The 23,404-nt window shown below is 39.9% G+C and overlaps 1 protein-coding gene across 1 annotated transcript in view; it reads left to right on the top strand.

The window, feature by feature from the left end:
• Positions 1-20,290, top strand: part of amon (prohormone processing protease amontillado) — a 36,547-nt gene extending 16,257 nt beyond the window's left edge. The window contains exons 2-11 of the mRNA XM_022832381.2: positions 565-669; positions 7,674-7,814; positions 10,995-11,141; positions 11,507-11,665; positions 11,909-12,091; positions 12,937-13,149; positions 17,765-17,865; positions 18,458-18,691; positions 18,919-19,083; positions 19,598-20,290. Coding sequence (XP_022688116.1) covers positions 565-669; positions 7,674-7,814; positions 10,995-11,141; positions 11,507-11,665; positions 11,909-12,091; positions 12,937-13,149; positions 17,765-17,865; positions 18,458-18,691; positions 18,919-19,083; positions 19,598-19,931 — 1,782 coding nt within the window. The 3' untranslated portion in view covers positions 19,932-20,290. The remainder of the gene's footprint in view (positions 1-564; positions 670-7,673; positions 7,815-10,994; positions 11,142-11,506; positions 11,666-11,908; positions 12,092-12,936; positions 13,150-17,764; positions 17,866-18,457; positions 18,692-18,918; positions 19,084-19,597) is intronic.
• The last annotated feature ends 3,114 nt before the right edge of the window (positions 20,291-23,404 follow it).

The following is a 23,404-nucleotide window of genomic DNA, read 5'->3' as shown; positions in this document are numbered from 1 at the left end:
AAACATATGTGAATAGGCTAACCGTCAAATTGGTCACCTGATGATATCAGAAGGACGCGGGCAAATATGGGAAATCGAAACAATATAACGAAGCATACGAACAATAAGAACGGTATGGCGCTCTTCTAGAGCGTGCTTATATGTATACTCTAGTTACGTTCTGCTCGTAAAAGCACGTTCTTGACTTTCGACGTTACTGAAAACAAGTTAAGTGATATCGTACGAAGTCGTTTTATTAATGTATAAAATAAGCCCCTGATATAACAATCAGGTGTCAAAGGGTTCTCTCTGAGATCATTCGACTTGACGCTAAATACAAATGTAATATTAGCGTAGAATGTGAAAAGTGATTTGGAAGAAAAGTTCTAAGGTGTGCAAGTACCGATCCGAAATTGTGCAGGATGCGGTAACAATTTCGAATTAGCCTTAGGTGTCACTGAAGGATTATGAGCCCACTTTTGGGATAATTCATGTTTCTATACGAGTAATGCCAAGTTCGCAACTACACTAAACGAAGTAACGGGGTATTAGTGATGATAATTTGTTCTTCATTTTCTATTACAGGTGGTTGGTTCAGCTCGAGAGTACCATTTTATGCACCGGTCCATACCTCATGCCCGTGCTCGACGAAGTGTTGGCCATATGAGGTCTCTCAAAACACATCCCGACGTAAGTGAATTCTCCGCGCATACAACAAATGGCAATCGATTTCGTGCTTCACAGCTGTCGGTTGGGGGCATCCTTACATAGAATGAATGCATATTACCTTTGTTATGATATACTGGTGCATGCTATTTATTTATTATCAAACCTCGTTACGGCATAGGCCACAGTGCCGACGTCACTGCTGTCACCCGTTTAAATGATCAAATCTTTGACAGCGGCTATCAGAAGGAGCTGATGTGATCGCTTCTGCTTTCAATCGCACGACGGATCAGTTGTATATCATTTCTGACACCGCAAAGCCACTTGTTTGGGATAGGATCTGGTCTGAACTTTTCTAGTTTCTCGAAATTGATTCATTCGTATGCTAGGTTATATCGAGTGCGTTACCAAAACAGGCGTAGGCAATTCTAGCACTGTGTACAAGCGCTAACTTCCCAAGAGAACTTCTTTCACGGCACGCTTTAAGGCACCCAGGGGCTCGGCCAAGGTTGGACGTGCTTCGGTAAATTCGAAAGGCGGCTTTCATCTGCACTAAACGAACGGACGACAAGAAAAGGATAACTTTCAACGATCCATCTAATGGGTACTGCAAAACAGACAGCCGCTCGTAACCGTCCCGAACCCTACGAAGTTTACACTCTTCGTCTATACAATAATGGATGTTCGTTATTTTCGATTAGGAAATACAGAATCTGTTATTCGGACTCAAAAAGGAAATCATTCAACCTTTATAGGGAATGCGCGTCGAAGCTTGTTGGAACTGCAATTCAAACAATCAACGTTACGGTTGATACGCTTGCGTATCAAGATAAATAATATATCAGAGGCGAAATAGGGATATATATGCCTAGTATATCATAACCTCCAATGTCGTTGGATACATTATGTAGATGTATGTAGTTTTTGCACCCATGGGTTAGATGAAGCTACACGAGCTACCGGACGATACCATTTCGATGTCGTTCCTGGTTCAATAGCTATGAATCGAACTTTTCCGGCAAAAAGGTTGTTCCATTGTGACTGAAGATACCACAGCGACTCTTCATTATCGGACGTTGTACGAATTATTCGACTTTGTTATTTGTCCCTAGAAAAAGACATCGATCAAAACATAGTTTCAAAATAGTAAAGCATGGATTTATATATATATATATATATATGAGATTTTTTTTTTATATATATGATAGAAAGTTTGCACATGGATGCTTTCATGCACGTCAAGTTGCATCTATGGAATGAAATATTACGATGTGGCGCTAAATTTCATCGTTTTTTTTTTTAGAATATTCGAGCGACAACTTTAAAAATAACCGTGTAGAAGGTAATATTTAACCTGAATAAAAAGGCGCGATTATGTGAGCGACACGAATCAATGAAGCCTTTAATACCGTATTCTATGGCTGTTTAAATTTAGCTTTAATTTAGGTGTTCCACCTTTGCTTCGTCAAATGGTGCCTATCGCTATGGAACAGCACCAGCTAGCTTCACCCCTTAACAAGCGATACGAATGGACTTTTTGTTTGACATCACATTCGGCTTTTAATTATTGCTCCGCTAGCTTACGAGAAAAATTAACGCTGCGTTATAGACAAATAAAGGCTGCCATTTCAGATAAACGTGCTCTCAGCCTAGAAGATTTTGTATGGTAGGCAGTCCTGAAAATGAAACAGCTTCCTACAGATCGCGTCTAAGTACAAGGCCCGATTACCTCTGAGGAACGCAAATAAACATTTTTACGTCTTTCAAACACGTCTTAAGCCGGATGATACCTTCTCTGTTGATGAATAGTAGTTTGCTCAGCTGCTGTTTATGAGAAAATGATCGATTCATGAGTTGCTCCCATCGTTAGTCACAGGGTCATAAGTTCCCTGTTTCAGATTAGAAAAGTTTCCCGATTTGTGAAACTTATCACATACACGTTTAGGCTTTAGCCTTACATTGGTAGGCTATTTTAAAACAAAGCAAATTGCACCTCGACTTGCAAACGTCTCCCACTGCCAAATATACCATTAAAATTTCGATCCACTAAACGAATAGCGGGTTTCATTAAATGGACATTTTGAATAGGGAAAAAAACATATGTAAATACCATCGAGTACAAACAAGTCAAGACAGGCGTAAATACAACAATGTCCATAACGGTGTCGCACAGGTGCCAATCTAATGCGCCAAACCTATTGAAACAACTGAAATTTATAGCACATTCCCTTACTTTTTAGGGTAAGGATTATACGAAACGGACATTATTTTTTTCTACTCTACTATTAGGAAAAATATAGAAAAAAAAAAAAAAACATTTTTGTGCTCCAGTTTTGCAAACAACTACGTTAGATATGTACTTTTTATATATAGTGGAAAACTTTGTGCCTGCTGGTCCAACCCAAATCAAACCCTCAAGGTGGTCGTATTAAACTGATCTTTCGCAGATCGTTTATAGATAGGGGGCCATCCGTGACAGAAGGATAAACCCGATATTTTTTCATGAAGGCAGTTCGTAAAGCGTAATGTTAATTTGGCCAATTTTCGTCGTTTTTTTTTGGTGTCTCTTGCAAGATTCTCTTGTACATGTTTATGGGAATATTGTACAGGTTGAGGTAGACTATTTTTTGCTAGCTCTTTATGGGAATTTTATCCTATTGACAAAATATAGCTGAATGTTTGCACGGAGGTCTATGTAAAAAAAGGAGTCATTGTTGTTGCAAAGTGACAGTCCTCGCTGAACTAAAATACAATTGGTGGATTTGTACGCAAACTTCAGTTTTCAGTTTAATTGCCACCGTAACGCAAAAATTTGTTCTATGTGAGGGTTTTTTCTCTTGATGCCAATAAGTGATTTCCATGAGTTGAGCAAAAAGGCAATAAACGTCCCTATACCTAAAATGGATATTCTGGTCAAAAATGGGAACGGTCATAAGCCCAGTGGAGGGGTTCGCTTCGGGCACATTGGGATGAAACTAGTTTCCCAGTGCTTTTTAGGAACAAGTATAAATCAAATAGGTTTTTCCATAGCTTGCAATAATACTTCGGCGTAATGACACTGGAATTAACTTTTTTTTTACATGGAAGTCTATGTACAGAAGTTATTTCGTGTTATCAACGGGAAGTTTTTTATGAACTGAATCGAAATCCGATGTACCTAGAGCTCAGTTTTCGATTTCGGAAAATATCATATGAGACATAAAAACATAACATATTCTACGTAAGAGAAGGTTTTCCTCAGCGCCAAGCGATAGGTCTCGACAAACTGGATCAAAAACGTAGTACGTATATCTAAAAACTGCTATTTTTAGTGACAACTCCATTGGCCGCAATGCTTTACCTGCGTAACAATGGGAAGTGAAAAATATGCCTCGAGCATTTTTTAAGCCAATTTTTAAATAAATATCAGATGTGAGACGAATTTAAAGTCAATTTTCGTGAAAAATTTTTCCGCATTACTTTTTAGAGAAGAATTCCAAAATGTCAAATAAATAAATGTAACTATTTATGAGAAAAGCTATGATAAATTATTTTAGCTCCGGTGACGTCTTAGGAACGGAGTCAATATATCATTTTAAATCATCGCAAAATGTTTATAACATTTTTATTTAATTTATTATGTGCGCAACTTCTCATTGCAAAAAAAGCACATTAGACATTTTCAAGTTTTTATGACGGCCTAAAAACGTAATCAATAAATTGGCTGACTTAGCATTTGGCCGACTTAATTCGCGTGCGTGCCTCAAAGGTCAGCCGACGGCCAACTTTATTTACGTACGTACCGACAAAACCCGTAATCACGTCGTGGGACTGTACCGAAGGCCAGCATAACATGGGGAAGACAAATTTAGAGTCGGCTAAGCCTACTGGAGAACATATTAGAACAGGCTGTAAAAATAATTACAGAGGAGTAACGGCTTAGGTGGAGTAGCGTAATTGCAACGGGATAATTGTTAATGTATACCCGATATATAGTTTTCGTTAGCCTATACGAACGGATCAGATTAATTAAAACGGTCAACACAAAACACAAGCGGACCGAAGCCCTCGGGCTCCTTCAGTACATACATGTATATGTATATATATATATATATATATATAGGGGTAGTGTAAGAGATGATGCTGTCATTTCATTGGGAGTACGCTGTCGTAAGATACCCTAATTCTTGTTGTAACTGCGCACATCGTAGCGATGCTAGTTAGATAAGCCGGCATCAAATGTATGCGATATCAAGGTGACTCTTCGGGTCGCGTTACGATTCGTTGTCGAGCTTGTTGTCCTTTCGGCCTATCTAGCTTACAAAATATAGGCGTGTGCGGCGATAGATGGCCAGCTGCCGATACGGATTTAAAGGTTAGGAATACTCCCATTGTGACTAGGGCATTTGCTAAGTTCTGACATCTAAATTTAATTTTGCTTCGAAACTAAAATGAGAGATTGGGACAATTTTCAGCTAAAGAATATTCTAGACTATTATAATCACTCTACAACAAATCTTTATGTTGCAGAGACCGAAACCGTACCTAGACTTTTGAATCGTGAATTTGTGTTAAATTCTGTTGTTTGTTTCATTCGTATCTACAGTGAACGCCACAATAATCACTGTGGAAGCTCAGGTCAAAAAGTGGAGCTGGGATTTTACCAGTTCGATGCGTCCCTTCGTTTTATCGCTGGCTCTGTTTGACGAAATGAATAGGTGTCAGGACATTGTATCGCAGCTGACGACTGATTTAGACCTGTATACAGCTTAAAGGTGAAGCAGGTTACGAACTATATATAATAGTATTTACCCGAGCTAATAGAAATGAAATTCCTCCGAGAGGCTTACTGACTTCCCCAAGGTTAGACAGGTCTGGCTTGATAACCCCCAGAATAACGGCAAAGCGAGAGGGGATAGTCGACTCTCAGAGCAGTCGCTAACGTTTAAATAGCAACATTTTAAAAAACAATATTAATTGCCGTTTTCAAAGCCTCTTGTTCCAACACGGTTGCTAGTTATCAGCCAATAGATTCAGGAATGGTATAGCTTTCGCCATTGATCACTAGACTGTATTTTGACTTGGCAAAACCAAGTACGAGTTCATTATTATTATTATTTTCATTTATTTCCAGAATTTCGGTTTTCGGAACCCGTATATATAATATGCAAAGCCAATTTACAACGAGAATGTACAAAAGAAGTTAACCCTTGTACCTAACGAAGCCTTGAAAAACCTGTAAGTAACTATCTATTCTACTGCTACTTCAACCATCGATGTACATGTTCACAGACGCAGTTCCTTCTAAAGGATTCTCTCGACCACCAAATAGTTTCTGCAGACAAATACTTAGGCGCTAATTTTTTTTTCTTATTTTTATAATATTAAGTCACATTCTGACATTGGTATCAGTATAGCAACGTCATTAAATTGCCCTCGCGTGCGAATCGACCCCATCACGTGCGCGTACGTTTCTCCTCTATGCTAAAGGCTGTACATATCACTTTGTTCTACGACATATTAGTGTTACCATAGTTTCTGACTGGTATCGACCCAACTGCCTGCTAGATATCACGGAAGAGGTCTTCGGATGGGAACTAATGAGTACTGATCGGCATATGGGACCGTTGTATTAATTTGCTAGAGCCCTCTCGTCATTATCATTATTGGAAGCTAGCCCATTTGACAGAATGCAATTATTATTCACTAGATCTACCTAGATCTAGATAAAAATAGTCATCAGGATAAACACCAGTCCATTCGCGTAAGATTTCCTGCATTTCTTACCGATCGCTACTGAACAATTTGAAGGATGACTGCTAAGTGAGAGCTTAAACCCACGTGTATTAGCCTGTGAATGACACGTACGTTATGTAGACCTTCAATAGAGCTACGATGATGGGTGACGACAACTGTGCGACTCATTTACTCGACAAACAAGCAAAATGTATATATATACATATAGTTTTTTTTACGGAGAAGTTTTCATTGGGGAGCAATGTTTTGCTCTAGGGTTCCAAAGTTTTATGTTTGGCGAATTGCATTAACCGCTCGTTCTCAAACCTCAATGTAGGCATTCTGGCAGGTCGCTGATCCCCAGCACGAAACGTACTCTCTGTGTACGCCCGGGTTCGAATCGAGGCCATTATGTGTCCCTAAGATTAGCACGCAAATAAGTTACCCACTAAGCTATCGCGACGACTTAATCTAAGACCTAGGCTACTTCAAATGTTCCCTAGATTTGTAAGCAAGCACATTGTCGTTGCCTAATATTTCCAGCTGAATATATATAAAAAACAGCATTTCAAGAAGAACACGGTGTACGATTTTACTGCCGCCTTGAATACTTACTTGTATCAGTAATCTGTGAAATACTGAATTGGTCTGTAAAATAATATATGCCATTATTTTATATAAATAATTGTTCTGTATCTCCTTTGATCCGGTACCGCACGAAAGGTTCTACACATTCCAAATAACATAAGATAGCAAGTCCGAGTTAAGACTGAGGAGAACTTGAAGAATAAATTAAAAAAGAAGTCCTCAATAATACGTCCCATTGCAAAGATCGCTCATTACGCCCCTATCGAGGCAAGCTTAGAGATAGCTGTAGCTTGAATAATCGGAAAGTGCGTTCATCAGCACACGTACTATATTAAATAGATGTAGATCTAGCTATGGGAACAGCCTTTGTTGGAAATTTTTTGTGAAGAAACGACCTAGATTATCTATTGTATACCCATTAATGTTCTTTATACGCATACAACTGCTGGGACCCTCTGCCATCGAGATAAGGTCCCAGCCCAACTAGGTATGCTAGTGATGATTCTATTCGGAACTTCTAATTTTATGACGTGTGCGTATCATGTGGCTCTGTCTACTTAATACGAATAGAAAGCTTGCTGTCCGAAAAAGGTAATGGTGTTCAAGCATTATAAGGTAATTCGACCGCTTTCAGACAAGCGGTATGTTAGATCTCAATAAAGTACGATGTGGAAGAATGGCAAATAAAAGTTGTTTCCACGCTGCGACTTGGTCTGTTTTTTCAGGTGCAACACGCCATCCAGCAAGCGGGGTTCCATCGAACAAAACGAGGTTATAATAGACTGCGGCTAGCCGTCCTTGAACAAATTCAACAACAATACCAGAACGAACCCACTGACCCATATTTTCCCTTTCAGTGGTACCTAGTAAGTACATAGTTTTCAATTTTTACCACCAAATTATGTTTTCTTGGCTATATATGTACAGATTCATGATTGTTGTAGATAAATCTTGCTAGTGCTATGGATTCTTCAGGAATTTTTTTACGTTGAACGTTCATGGAAGTTGCAAAGTTGACCGATGCCGGCTAAGTTAGTTGATCGGCCAAGCATATACATATATATCTGGTGTGACTTTATTGCCGTATGCGATACATTTTATCGAAACAATGTTAATATGGTGTCGACTCGAATGTCTGTAGAAGACAGAGTTCAATGCTATTGACGTATTGCTAAAGTGCGTCGAGATTGTGAGGTTGAAGTATGAAACTCCCTTCGTAAAGTGAGCGGATATTTCGCTATGGAGGCGCCCATCTTTTATTCGCTACTTCAGTAGACAAAACAAAATGGTTAGAGATCAACTCGAGGCTGGACGGCAAAGCCCATACATTTACTATTCCATTACGCCGTTTAGCAATTATTTGTAATTGTATAAATTTGTATAACATAACAGTATTTTATAAATTATACCAGACATCAGACAAACAGTGTGGCTGCGTGAAATGTAGTTGGACGATGATGGGGCAAGCATTCACTGAGCGGGCAAATATACTACCAAGGAAGAAATGTTCCAGTTTTATCGAAATACGCGCAACATCATGTGGCTTTGCTCGTTTAAGCACAATGAGCTTTTCGAATCTGATATGCTTTTATTTCATATGATAACATCAAACAGGTGTTATTTTGTACATTTTTCTAGAATTCACTGTTCTGCGAAAATGGGTCTGACCCATATTGTCACATTTGTTCTAATAGCTGCTCAGAAAGAAATTGGTGTTTATCGCGCAAAAAAGGAAGAAAATGGTCTGAGATAGGCCGATCAAAAACAGAATTGAATAAATCCTACCTAGTTATATGGTTATATTTATTTGGATCATGTCGTCCTTTACGATATAATCCAATTATTTTTTATAGTACTCCTGTTCAAGGTTTAATGAATTGTGATTCTAGATTAATAGTTACGACAAGATTGCCAAGCACCCCCTCTTGTATAGCCGTTTCAACAAAGAATCATCAATTCATTGGCTATCATCCATAACGACAAACAGTGATTTAATTGAAAATATCGTGTTCCACAATCGGCACGTATGCCAAAACTAGCTACGACCCCCGACATGTCGTTGTCATCACCCGTCATTGTAGTGCTTGTAGGCAAAACCTGTCACATAATTCTGCTTTCACGGAACGTAAAAGGCCAGCCTCCTCGGACAAAGCACATGTTCCTTCATTATTATGGTTTAATTTTCCTAGTGGTATCGTCTTCCGTACGATGTATGAAAGCAGTTCCAGTAATATTCGCAAACATGGTCTGCTATGAATGCTTTCCTGGCTAGACCGCTTACTTCCACAAAATATTTACCCGGTAAGCTGATCTTGATAAGCTTACGCAAAGCAGATGCTAAAATAATTGAGCGGTTTCCCCCAGCCCTAATCGTTTAGCCTAGGATAGGCGGTTCGATAGAGACTACAATAGACATGGCCAAATTAAGACGCCTATCCGTAAACTTAACGAAAAGCCCAAGGCACAAGAGTAGGTGATGTACACACTGTAGGGCTATTTGACTAATGTAGTACAGCGATAAATATAAACTAATAACAAGATGTCTAAATAATGACGTTGCTAATAGGACCGAAAAAAAAAAGGAAATACTACCGTCGAGATCTGGCAAGATCGTTATCCCTTGCGAACAGCCATGTGCAGCACCCGCCTAATAAGACCAACTCCCCCCCCCCCCCCGCAACTGCTGGCCTTACGGCCTGCCGTCACGCATAAACCAACGTTTAGAAAGGCAGCTAGTATAAAAAAGGCTTGGTGGAAGGATAAGCTATAAGTGCGACGTATCTATCTTAAATGCTCCCTTAAAAGACAAGAGCATCGGAGATCGTATTTAAAAGCCTAAACAACGTAATATGATTTTTCGCTTACGGTCGTAAAAACTGGCAATTTACTCGCTGTTTGTAACCAAAATAGAGCAGTTAACTGGTTCTAAACCAATGCATACTACTCGGCTATAGCAGCTGTTAGCTAATGTAGGAAGTATTGTTAACATCAAGCAAAAAAAACAGAACACCCCTTTCGATTTTGTTATGACTTTCCAACTGCTACGTATATATCCCTGTCCGCATAATCTTGGGGGATACAAAAAGAAGGCGGGAATGTTTAAAAATAGGTGCTACGATATACATATCCGTACGTACGACACGTGTATCAGCACGGATTTAGCTAATCCGCACAATGCTAAAGGGAACCTAACGGAACAAAACAACAACGCATTGGACAAAAGAACCTCTGTGCCGAGAAAAATGCCTTCTAAATCTACGGCGAATAGCATAAGTAATTACTAAGGATGGAGGATTTCAGTGAAATAAACTGGTTGAAAGCCATATAATCTGATAGTAGATAATAGTTAGGCTCTGTTAAGTACTGATAGAGGGACCAATTTATATAAATAGAACATAGAGCCTCTTTATCATTCAGACAGATTTCGTCAGCGGCGAAATGGCTTTTATTGTCTGAGTTAGCAAATTTGTTTTTTATGTTTCAATGCAGCTTAGCCAACTTGGACAAATGAATAACTCGAAAACACCAGAAGTTTCAGCACTAATCATCTCAGGGTGCATGCACACTTTCCATAAAGATCCATTTTTTCTATTGCTTCAAATTTATGCGACCATTAGGTAAGTTCAAGCTAAAGATGAAGCTCAATGTTGATTAACGCCAAGGAAATAAAACATCATTTACCCTTAGAGACGGTCGGAACTTTGAAGGCGAATGAAGTTGTTCCCGTATTAGCTCGAAAATGCGCAAGGTGTGACCTTTATTTCTAAACAATTCAACATAAATACTCAAGCCACGCTATGCTCTAGGTAATATGCCTTCTAGTCGTCTTTAAGATTTAAGACGTTAACCAAAATTGCTTCTTTGCCTTCAAACGTTAAGCGACTCAGGGGGGAGGGGGTGTACTACAGTTTGAAAGGCTTTGAAATAGGTAGCCATTTTGACTTGCGTACATGCAAAATGATGTGGTGAGTTTCTATTTATACACGACAGTCAAATACTATTAAGAGTTGATTTGTTTATGAAATCTCGTTGCACTTGAACTACAGAAAAACGTCGGTCAGAATGGTGGTAAACCCCGCCTCGATTTGAACGTGGAAGCGGCCTGGGCACAAGGTTTCACCGGTAAAAACGTAACAACAGCGATTATGGACGACGGAGTCGATTATATGCATCCGGACCTCAGAGACAATTACGTAAGTAGTACACGTTCTTTATATCCTGAACCCCTTGTAGGCACTTCGAGAAATGAATATCGTTCAACAAACTCACACTCTGTATGACGTGGTTCTTCTACCATAACTGACTTTTATGATCTTGCATATACACCTATCCGCAAGAAAATACTACACGTAAAAGCCGTTGTTTCCGTAGATGCTTTGAGAAGCAAAGAACGCTTCTGTCGAACGAAAAGACAACAGATAACGGTGGAAAATAGAATATGATACCCTCAATCTGGGTCCGTATCGTGTCAGGAATAAAAAATGTAGAGGAATATGTATCCCAAGTTTGTCTACCTTTCGTTAAAAGATGCCCCACCTATACGCACTCTCTATTTCAGAATGCGCGTGCCTCGTACGATTTCTCTGGGAACGATCCGTTCCCTTACCCCCGCTATACAGATGACTGGTTCAATTCGCACGGCACCCGATGTGCTGGCGAAGTGGCCGCTAAACGGGATAACGGTGTTTGCGGTGTCGGAGTTGCTTATAATTCGAAGGTGATTAACAATGTTGATACAGTGCCCATAAATGTTGCTTCCCTAAGAAGCTGAGGACTCACTAGCTTTCATAAGCAGAGTATGTAATTACCTATAGAATAACACAGCATTCAACTAGTGAGCGTCATGCAATCGTACAAGTAGACCGAAGTGAACAAAAAAATTAGAGTCACCATCGCGCAGTGACAGTTGTATTTCGTTATGAGAGTCGTTTGTAAATGGGCTGTTACGGACATTTTCCAGGTGGCTGGCATTCGAATGTTGGACCAACCATACATGACTGATCTCATCGAAGCCAACTCGATGGGTCACGAGCCCCACCTGATTGACATTTACTCGGCGTCTTGGGGCCCTACCGACGATGGCAAGACTGTAGACGGACCGCGCAATGCTACCATGCGCGCAATTGTCCGAGGCGTTAATGAAGTAAGTCGTTATGAGATATTACACTAATCTACTAACAACTGCAGCCCACATACACAGAACGAGTACGTTGGCACTCTCCGAACTTGAACCATTGTTGTGTCTCTTCCAGCTCGTACACTGTTTATTGTCCGCTGCAAAAATGATCTAAGTCAGAGTGTCTCTGATGCTCATGAGATTTACATTCTTTCCAAATTTAGTACGACGTCGTCATACTGTCGTAGCCAAAGAGAATCTCAGCTCTGCTTACTCAGAATTTGCTATCCTATCGAGGTGCCACTAGGATTTCTGGAATCCGACAAGTGCTATTGGCATATTTGCCTTAGCACCCACGACGCACCAGTTAGGGCCATTTCGATTTGTCCAGATATCCTATCGAACGATCTATACGTTAAAAAAAAACTACTATTAGGTCTTTATTAAGTTGCTAATGCAGGATAATGCGAGTGGCAGTCCGACCTATCGGCAAGGGCCAATAGATCGAGGAACCCTTTGCCACAATTTTTTCGGGCTTGTTAGCAATTCCTCGTGCATAAAGAGCACTATGGATTGACAAAGGGAGAATAGTACCTACGGATTAAAGCGAAGCCAGCAATACATTGACTATAGTTTGCTTACTATTGAATAGTGATAAATTAGCGATTGGTACAAGAAACCGTGAGCAGTCCATTCTATCACTCCGTATTGCAGTGTCCATGTCAGTCCATGCGTTTTATAACGATTTACTGTGCGTCCTCGAAAGACCAGATAGATGCCTTATGTTCAAGAAAGCGTTGTGTTATGACCGGGTTGTATTTAGACATTTGTTCAAATATTGGAATATTGTTGTTTCGTTCGTCATTATAAAGGGACGTCGTGGTCTGGGCAACATCTACGTGTGGGCTTCCGGAGACGGTGGCGAGGAAGACGACTGCAACTGCGACGGATACGCGGCCTCGATGTGGACAGTCAGTATTAACTCGGCTATTAACAATGGAGAAAATGCTCATTATGATGAGAGTTGTTCATCGACTCTTGCATCGACGTTCTCCAATGGCGCGAAAGATCCTCATACCGGAGTGGTAAGTTTGATTTATGCCTAAACCTTATTGTGAGGTGCAATGCATCTCTGTGGTGCCGTTGTATTTATCCGATATAGACTACCTCCAAGCCATACCCCCAAAGGATGGTCCATTAAGGATAAACGCTTAAAGCTTATTAAACCTAACATCCAAATACTGAAAGTTTCCATCTCAATCTATGTTGATCTTTAAGATAAATAGGTTTACTGTGTAAGATACGAAATGCTGAGTTGAAACTTTTGGCTATGCTCTGACCTCTAAAAACAAACTCAAGCGTTGGATCGGTGATGCGGACAATTGTTTCCGCGTTGCACTTGTTAAAAATTATGCACTAGGATTACCATAATATAGAGTATTTAAACCGATCTAACGAATACAGGGCTGTATGATGACATGTGTGAGGCAGAAAGTTATGCGTTCATACGTGTAGCGTTTATAATGGGTGCCTACTCATTTTTGAGATGATTAATAAAACGATCCGAACGGTATGTTGGTGATGTGGCTAAATTTTGTTATATATATATATATATATATATATATATATATATATATAGTACAATTAACAAAAAAAGAACGTGTCAAAATCATCAATAAAGCAGTAACGACACAAAAGTACAAACTAATAATCTTAACGACATGATACTTATATTCCCCTTCTCCCTATGAGCTTTTATGAGAAACACAAATGATATATGAGTAAAATTACTAGTATTTCATTATGAAGATACTTACTATTTTCGCTAGTATAAATACACATACGTATATTAGAGAAAGACTCATAGACAGAACACACATGTGTGAAGGCTCCGTATGGCCCTCAGGCCACACAACGTTATGCACAAATCTACTGTTAAATGTGTTACGTACGCGATTTATATCGATATACGTTCATCGACCTCGCCCAGTCTCTGATTCTTCGAAACACAGAAAAAGATCATCAACACCTTGTTCTTGCGCACGTACTACGTTTCAACACCTCTCCCCTCCCTTGCTTTAATGTTGCCATCTAAATTGTGCTTATAATAAAGTTATTCAAGAAAATACAAACGACCTTGCCTCACAGATTGTTTTATTATCGGCTGGATAATGATTGTACATTACGGATAAGTGTGTATCTTTCTCTCGTCTTGTGAACTCCAGAACTCAATATTGTCTGCCTAAAAAAATTAACGACCCTAACCAACCGTTCATTCGATTGGTGTGATGGCTTTACCATCGTCAAAGACTGTCCCGTTAGATTATCTATTCATATTATACGTTGAAACGACCTATATAGAAAATAGAGAAATAGCGTCTATTTCCATACATTTTTTCAACATTTAGCTTTTATAAAAAAAAAAAATATTTCACAAGCAGGTAATCCATACTCAGCGACTCTTCTCTTGCGTGTTCAGGTGAGGTTTAAAATATTCCATCGTATGTCTAAAACTACATTTAATTAGCGGTAATATTAAATAACCCAAATACACACTTTAAACACCAAGTCTTCGTATTGACAAGATCGAAATCAATTCACAGAATAATTGAATTTTAAACTGAGGCTTCGCTTTCTAGTTGAGCTCGGGGCGCCCACGAGGTTGCAACATCGGCAACCCAGCCACTTCTCCAAACCTTCTTTCAAAAATATTTAATGCAGAGTTTTACGAGACTCCCCACATCCGCGTATACCCTCAACCAAAACATCTGAATACTGGTACAGGCACTTTTGCCATTTTTCTTCTTCTCATTGGAAAATACTTAGGGAAAAGCATACCCCAGGGTACATTAGTGGTTAATTTGGTAAGAGTTCTAAGTTCGGGTCTAAACATGGGTGAGAGCAAAATGACCAATTTACGAGGTTTGCTGGGCTAGCAGGATTACTTTGTGAGGCGATCAGCGTTAGTGTGGGTGAGCGCAGGTTTTAAAATGTATGTGTGTTTGGCAGTTCCGGGCAATCTGATAAAGGTGTAGGTAAATCACTAATACAATGGATCCAATTCAAGACAACTCGAATTTCTTAGACGGTCTTATAAAGGCAAGGTTTTTGGGTAGATGTCCTTTGCCAAGCTTCAGGTGAAGGTTCCTTCTTCTTTTCTAATGCTTACTAATATTTTGCTGTGGTAATTACCTGCCACAAAACGAAGCCGCGTCACCTATTTTTCTTCATTTTCCTTTTTTACATTGTTTCACGTCTGCCAGAAACTATTTTCCTAGTAGTTGTCGTTTCGGTAGTATAAGCGATCTCGCCCAACCATAGCTCTGTATCATATGTTGTTCCCTGCTTTTTATGAGCGGCTTTAACTGGGTGTTACCTTGAGCCCTTTCTATAGCATCACTACCATACAAAAGTACCTATGAAGCTAATTGTACCAAACTGTTGCTTGCCTAGGAAATTAATAGCGACGACCACTGATTTCATTATGAATTGATTACATTGAGAGGCAGTAGGATACATTTGCATCGTTGTAGGGCGTGTTACGATGGGGGCACAGTGTACAGCCATAAAGCACTGCTTCTATAAAGTCAAAAGTAATGCTTTGACTGAAACCGTAACCCGTTAATAAGCACAGTGGGTTCCATATTTATATCTAGGATAAGGCGATTGTAGCCTACACAGGGCTGAATAGCAAAGCATTTCGAAACACGAGTGGACCTGTCCCCTTGTGGCTTCTGTAAAGGCATCATTATTATTATTAGATGTTGTATTTTGTGTGTATATTGTAAAAGACGTATTATTCTACCATACTGGAATAACAAGAAAAAACAACTGCTATTACGATAAATAGAGTCCAGATGTTAGTTTATATGTAACGGGATGTACCCCGAATAAAATCAGGAAAAGAATGTCACCTACATAAACTTTTAAGCGAGCTCCATTTCGTTACGATAGACAAATCGACTCCTTCAGGTATTCCGAAATCTAAAAAAATAATTTATTTATATAGCAGAAATAGCAGTGTCGAAATATTCCTGGATTGGCTGCCAATCTGCTTGCCATACGCACCATGGAGTAAAGTGTCGAGATCCAGGTGAGACAGATGAGTTAGTGGAAAAAGCGGTTAATACGAGCTTTTTGATAGCAATATCCACAGGTAATAGAAATTAATAAGACCACAATTCCGTTAAACATACGTCGCCGACGTCTTTGGATCAGGGCAATTACGGAGTTTGGCAATGTTGGCAATGATGCTTGTGCCTAAAACTTCGCAGTTGCAAACAATTGAGACTTTTTCCCCATTCTGTTGAAAGTTTGCATATTCTAGAAATTTGATCAAAACGAAGGTAGCAGACGAGCAAGTCGCTCGCCGATTAACTCAAGTGGCTCTCGGACTTCGAGACGGTCGACCATCGAAAACCGCGTTGTAACTTCATAAGAGCTGGCAGTTGTACTATACCATGTAAGGGGTAGAAACGTCGGACCATCTTTTCACCCAGGTTGGACACGCCCACCATGGGAAAACGATGAGCGTTGCAAGTGACAACATTAGAACTGGGAGTACTGCGCCCAGTTGCGATGGGCTGAATCAGCAATGCATTCATTCGCACAAGAAGTCGTTTACGGGAGATAGGCCGCCACGCATAAACATACATCACAGAGACCTTCGAATGGGAATCGCTTGATTACCCGGGTCTCAGTCGGGATCCAATAAAAACACACTGGAGCAAGAATCGAACACTGAAGGCGCCCTCATACTTAAATTTAATCGCAGTTACTACTATACGGTCCCACATTTGACCCTATACGTACTGGTGGCAATGTGGCCCCTGGGCTGCGCTAAACGTATAGCGTGATGATGAACCTGATGCCTTCGTTAAATATGCATCGCCATATGCGTATCTTCTTTCTTTATTGGCGGTTTTGAATTCCGTGGCTTCTCAGCCATCTTCGCGGAATATGGCGGATAATCTGTATGATACTGAGGAAGATTGCAGGACGTGTAGCACCGTGAGTCGCCTGTAGCGTCGTGTATGATAAAGTATGGTAATTAAATAAAATTGCTATCGTGCAGCCAAACTACCAATTTAATTACACTGAATACAAATATTAACACGCAGAATCGTCATGTTCAAACTAGATGTTTTACAGATTTAGAAATACATTTAAAAACGATTTAAAAACAAATCCATTACATCGAATATGAAAAACTACAGCGGCTGAAGGGAAATCGAACGATACATAAATAGCAACAGCCGATACGCACTTGGCACACTCGTCTGGGCAATGGACTGGAGTGTCTGGCAATAGATTGACCCCCAATAAGTGCCCCCCAAGCTGGCGAAGCTATGATGTTGAAAATAAGCTACTCACAACAGCGTTTCGACACATCTATCTAATAGTTAATTATTATAGTTGACATAACTTCCTTGCTTCCCGTATGAAGCAAGGAAGTTATGTCAAAATACACTTGAAAAGAATCCGCGGTCATTGGCTGCATTTGCTGCGCAATAGGAAAATCTTCACAAAGTCCATTGAAGAATACTGTTCCATTGGAGTGCTATGATCGTTATTTTGCGTTTAGTAACCCATCAATTAGCCAAATAATTAATCGCTAACTGCTCTATTACCGATAATTGCAGTTCAACACTTAATTAATAATTTCACTTAATTTCATAGTTATAATATATTTAATTGCAGGCGACGACAGATCTCTATGGGAAGTGCACAAAAACTCATTCTGGAACATCAGCTGCCGCTCCTGAGGCTGCCGGTGTTTTCGCCTTGGCCCTTGAGGCAAAGTAAGAAATAAAGCCCATGCAATATTTTTGTGTGGCACAGATACCTAGTATCGTGTAGGCTTGGTGACCAAATTACATATCTAAGTTCGTCTTAGTTTTATTATTTTTTTCTATTGCTACTTAGCCCACAAGGTGAGCGTTGGTTTCCCGAGATATCCTGGAACGCCACTTCCGTTTCTGCGCAATGGACCAACTACACAACCAGAATAGATTGTCTTCGAAGGGAATTCTGTTCTGAAGCGCCGCCGTCTTCTACGGTTTAGTTGGGGACTAGTTAACGGCACAACAAGAACGCTGCTAGTCCCGATGCTTTGAATGTAGTCGAACTAGAAATTAGCCACATTACAAATATAGTAAATCACTTGACCGTTCATTAACAACAATCGTCTGTTAACAACAAACTGTACCCCGATACATTATCAAAATGTTGTATCAGCATTCAGCAAACGAATAGAGTTTGTGTCACCTAAATCGGTAACACGTGTTTTATGAGAGGTCTTTAATAAATCATTAATGAAGTGATCTCAATCGTTCCTCTAAATTTTCGTATGTGTAATGCGCATTTGTCGTGTGCTTCGTTTCGAACCGTTAGTCCTCAGTTGACTTGGCGCGACGTCCAACATCTGACAGTCCTTACGTCCAAGCGGAATTCTCTGTACGATGCTAAGAAGCGATTCCACTGGAAAATGAACGGTGTCGGCCTAGAATTCAACCATTTGTTTGGCTATGGGGTCATGGATGCAGGAGCAATGGTAGCATTGGCAACTGAGTGGAAGACCGTACCGCCGAGATACCATTGCGAAGCCGGGGCTGTTCGCACACCCAGGTAAAGGCTTTTGTTTGCTTTTGCAAAAACAATGGCTTTCTTGTTCAATACGGCGATCTCGCTCAAAACATTCAGCGCCTAAAGAGAAAGAAATATCCCAAAAGGAGTTCGCTTTATATTTGAAGAGAATACTAAAACAATAAACAGAAACTGTTCAGTGTTAGATGCTCCGTTGAGGACTTTTTGCAGAAGTAAATTACATTGCTTGCTATTATATTTCTTCACAGGCGCTTCACGGAGGGCTCCTCTGCCACCATAAAAATTGAGACAACCGCATGTGCCGGCAAGGAGACCGAAGTGAATTACATAGAGCACGTACAGGCTGTTCTCAGTCTAAACGCAACTCGACGGGGAGAGGTTACCCTCTATTTGGTGTCGCCATCAGGCACTCGGTAAGCACCGACCGAAATAACGGACATACTCGTTCTTTCCAAGAGAACGAACAAGGTTCTGGAAATAACTGATTGGTTCGCCCATTTTTTAAGCTAAAATGAAAATCTCATTTGAACGCAGAGCGGTGCGATTCATCGCAATCTGCGTACAGGTTCCAGATTGAATGTTCTTCGTTTCAGATACATTGCCCTCTTGTGACTGCGCTCAGCAAAGTGTTTCGTTCTGATCTTGAGTGTCGTTTTTTAAAACGCTATTAGTAATTATAAATAAACTACTAAGTTACAATAGTATTCGTGATGGGTCAGTACTGACTTGTTAAAATACTAAACTGCAGGGCAGGGTGTGATATGGGTTCGAAACCTGGCGCGGATGCAATCCGTTCCATGCTGAAAGCCAGCCGTCCGAAACCGCGCTAGCAAACGTTAAATTTAAACATTTATTTAACTCGGTTCGTTGAGCGGGTGGCAGAGCTTAGCGGCGATGCAATTTTGATTCAAAGAACGTTCGTTTCAGGTCGATGATTTTGAGCCGTCGACCCCACGACGACGACCACAGAGACGGTTTTACGAAGTGGCCGTTTATGACAACACATACTTGGGGCGAAAACCCGAAGGGGCGTTGGCAGCTAGAAGCGCATATTGGCGCTCAGGAAGGCGATACAAAACAGACAAAGCAAGAGAAACCAAGTGTTGCAAAAAACCTTGAAGGATTTGTGCTTGAATGGACGCTCATGGTGCATGGCACAAAAGACCCTCCATACAAGGATCTGCCGATCCAGGATGAGAACAGCAAACTTGCCATCGTCAAGAAGGCTCATGAGGATTACCTTAAGAAAAAGAAGCATTAAGCGAATTTCGCCTTGTGGACAACTTCTTTAAGTTAAGCTCACTTAAATCGTCAGGTGATGAAACGATCTAAGTCAACAAAAATTTCAAGCTTTATGTAAAATAGTTAACTTATGGATTGCTAGCTATGACTTTAGTAAAATTCCGAAGGATGTAAGCAAACCAAATCATGGAGCCGAAAGAGATAGAGTTGAATATTTTTCATTGTTCTGATCAAATCGTGGCCGATGACAGCCACAGTGTTGCACTAGTTAATTTTTCAAGCTGCGAAATATCGGATCAAACAAAATATACCTCTCCGAAAATACTTGCTCCTGAAATCGATAAATACAGCTACGGTGTCGTCCTGACAAATGTTAAAGACTTGTTTTCTATTAAAGTTTCTCATTGGTGGCTGGTACAATAACCACTATAGAGGACTAAGGAGAGGTCCTGTTGTTGGCCGTATTCGAGACAGCTTAATTTGGAACTCGAACCCAATCAAGACGTCACCCATAAATTGACGCTGTGGAAGTGTCTAAAAAATTGGTGGACGGACGGCCAACGCTTGAGGATCTATCCCGACGTGCCCGTTGTTCATCTTTTGATAATAGTGAAGTTGCAGCCCTGATTTTGACGATCCCCCGAACCTCATTAGAGTCACAGCACTGTAAGTATGCCGCAAACATATCACAGAGGCAAGATATATAGGCAAAGCGGTGAGGTAGTACCAAGACGAATGGGATCGTGCCATACATTTAACAGCAATTACTGATATCATTTTGATGCGGCTCTGGTATTAATTTCGCGTTTATGACTGTTGAACGACATAGGCAACTTCAGCTGTACTTGACGCAGTAGTAGTTTCTCATAGTTGTCTATACATTTCTACATACGTGTTTGTAGTTAATAGTTACTAAACGACTTACAGAGCTCTATTTGGGTTACGGGAATTAGCTATAAATTTACATCGACGGGCTTATCGACGATTTTATATATATATATATAATCTAAAACAAAAAAAACATTTAACGCATTGTTATATATATATATATATATATATATATATATAACAATGCGTTAAATGGTTTTTTGTTTGTTATTTTCTAAATTTTGGGAACATGCCTGAGCTATGGGAACGTAAACTGATTTCTCCATCTTTGTTTACGCGGATAATTTTAAAACGCACCTTCCTTATGAACATCCCCAGCTTTCCCCCAGGATTGTAAAATATTATGCGTTCATTTTTGAACAAACAATCGCTAGTATTATCATTGTTATTATATATTGACACTTCATTGAAAAAGTTTGGTACAGCTTTACAGTATTCTTTGAGCATATGCGGTAGCTTCCAAGAAAAGAAATCAAGTTACTATTAAAAAATTTGGTAAAATATTATTGCGGGTTAGCCTTAAGGACAACGTTATTTCTAAGTATTTTTGTCGTACACTCGAATGCGTTGTTATTACCAGGTTGAATAGATGAGATAAGTATCTATCTATAATGTGGGTTTTCTGTGCGATAGGCTTCTTGGCTGGGAAATGAAATATTAGTCATTTGTAGAACGAATTAGAGAGTCTACTTTGGTACGCCGGCCCAAGAATAGTCAAAGTTATTGTGGGACTTCTACCAGACGCGTCTGAACTATTATAGGCACCCTAGAACTAGAAGAAGAGAATATGATCTAAGGAAATTTTGTCATGCTACACTGTTGGGTTCAAGAAGTCTATCGACGTTGTGCTATCATAGGCGCTAGATATCGAGATGAAGAAGCGTTTCTAGCAGTTGTCAGCATCGCGATCACGTTGGCAGCACTCTTTTAAATCGATGGGAGCACACACGTGCGCATACATTTAAATCTCTGGTCAACAATGCTAGGTCCTGCTGTCAGTTACTGGACCGTCACCGCAATCGAATAGCCCAGCAAGAACCGCTTTAACCGTAATGACGAAGAGGCATTGTCCGCTTCTATAAGTAATTCTGAACTCGTTATAGCTTAAGAGTAACGTTATCAAAATCCATAAATCTGTAAAACACGATCGGGCTAACCAACCAACCAACCAACCAACCATCATAAGAACGTCCGTTTTTTTGTGTACGTGTAACGTTAAAGATGATGCGTATAAGCCATTCCACCATCAGCTGATGATCACTACGTCTTGGTCATCTGATGGTCATTCGGCAGATACATAATATGTGACCAGCCTCCATGTGTCGAGTGCTGATTCATGTCCTGTTACATTCATCCGAGAAGTAACAAGCATATCATGCCTCTTTATGATATGCCTATAAGTAAAGGTGCAAGGTGACACACTTAGTCAAGTAGAAAATATCTTGCCGCTTACTTGATTACTTCACAGAACAATCGGTTCTGTGATTACTTTATCTTCGAAAGGTCCCGACATCTGGCCTTAGTAAAAAAATAATAAAGGACATCGACAATTTGACGTACTAAATATCAAGTATATTGTAGGTGAACCTAAGATGGACGGAGACATCCTGTGGGGGCCCATCCCATCCCATCCCATCTCATCTCCGCAGATCATCTTCCGGCCTTTTTTAAACACATAAACACAACACATATATACACATAAATACGCACAGATGCGAAAAGAAACGTAAATATACCTGCAATATCATCCGCCCTCGGGTGTAATTGAGAAACACAAAACTTCAGAAAACGCCGAAGCACCGTGAAAAGGGATACCAAATCAGTTTTGTGTCGTCAGATAAATTCATGACAAGACCAGCCTCCCCAGCAACAACAAGAACAACCCGTTGCTATTATTAGAGTCTACAAACATAGGTGAAGATGATGATGATAACAATAAAAGATGATAAACAGAGCCACATATTCACACAAAGCACAAGTTGTGCAGATATACATAGGTACTAAGACAGAATACGCGGGGTGCATTCGATGTATAGCATGATAACACCGACAAACTTCTTCTCTACGTTTCAATCGCCCCCAAACCGGCCACCCGGTAGAGGTAAGGGGGCGATTTCAAAGATAAATGTGATATATATGAATAAAAGGTAAATATCGAGTCATTAGCAACAAAAATAATAATATAAATATAGTAATATAAATAATAATAATAATAATGAAAACAGCAGGAAAAACAATACAACAACAAAAATAATGTGTTATTATATCTTAGCAATATCCAGGGCAAAGGATTATTGTAATACGAAGAACTCTATACGAATAAGATGCAAACGGCTTCCATAGATAACACCTTCTGCAACCAAGGCATCAGATAATCTTCAGTCGAAATATGCGACAACAGTGAGCTAATACTGATAGTCCAATAAAATAATGGACTTATGCCATTGTTGGGATCACTTTACAAAGGTGTGAAATGAAAGGCATAAAACGATTAAACACGAAAAAACATGGCCTGAAAATTATTATGATGGTTATAATGATAATGGTGATGGCCGACCAACGGAAAAATACACATATATATACAAAGAGGGATTTATATATATA

The sequence above is a fragment of the Varroa jacobsoni genome, unplaced genomic scaffold (assembly GCF_002532875.2).
Source record: "Varroa jacobsoni isolate VJ856 unplaced genomic scaffold, vjacob_1.0 scaffold_389, whole genome shotgun sequence".
In the NCBI taxonomy this organism is placed as follows: Eukaryota; Metazoa; Arthropoda; class Arachnida; order Mesostigmata; family Varroidae; genus Varroa; species Varroa jacobsoni.
Note: the sequence above shows the minus strand (reverse complement) of the source record. Positions and strands in the feature narration are given on the sequence as shown.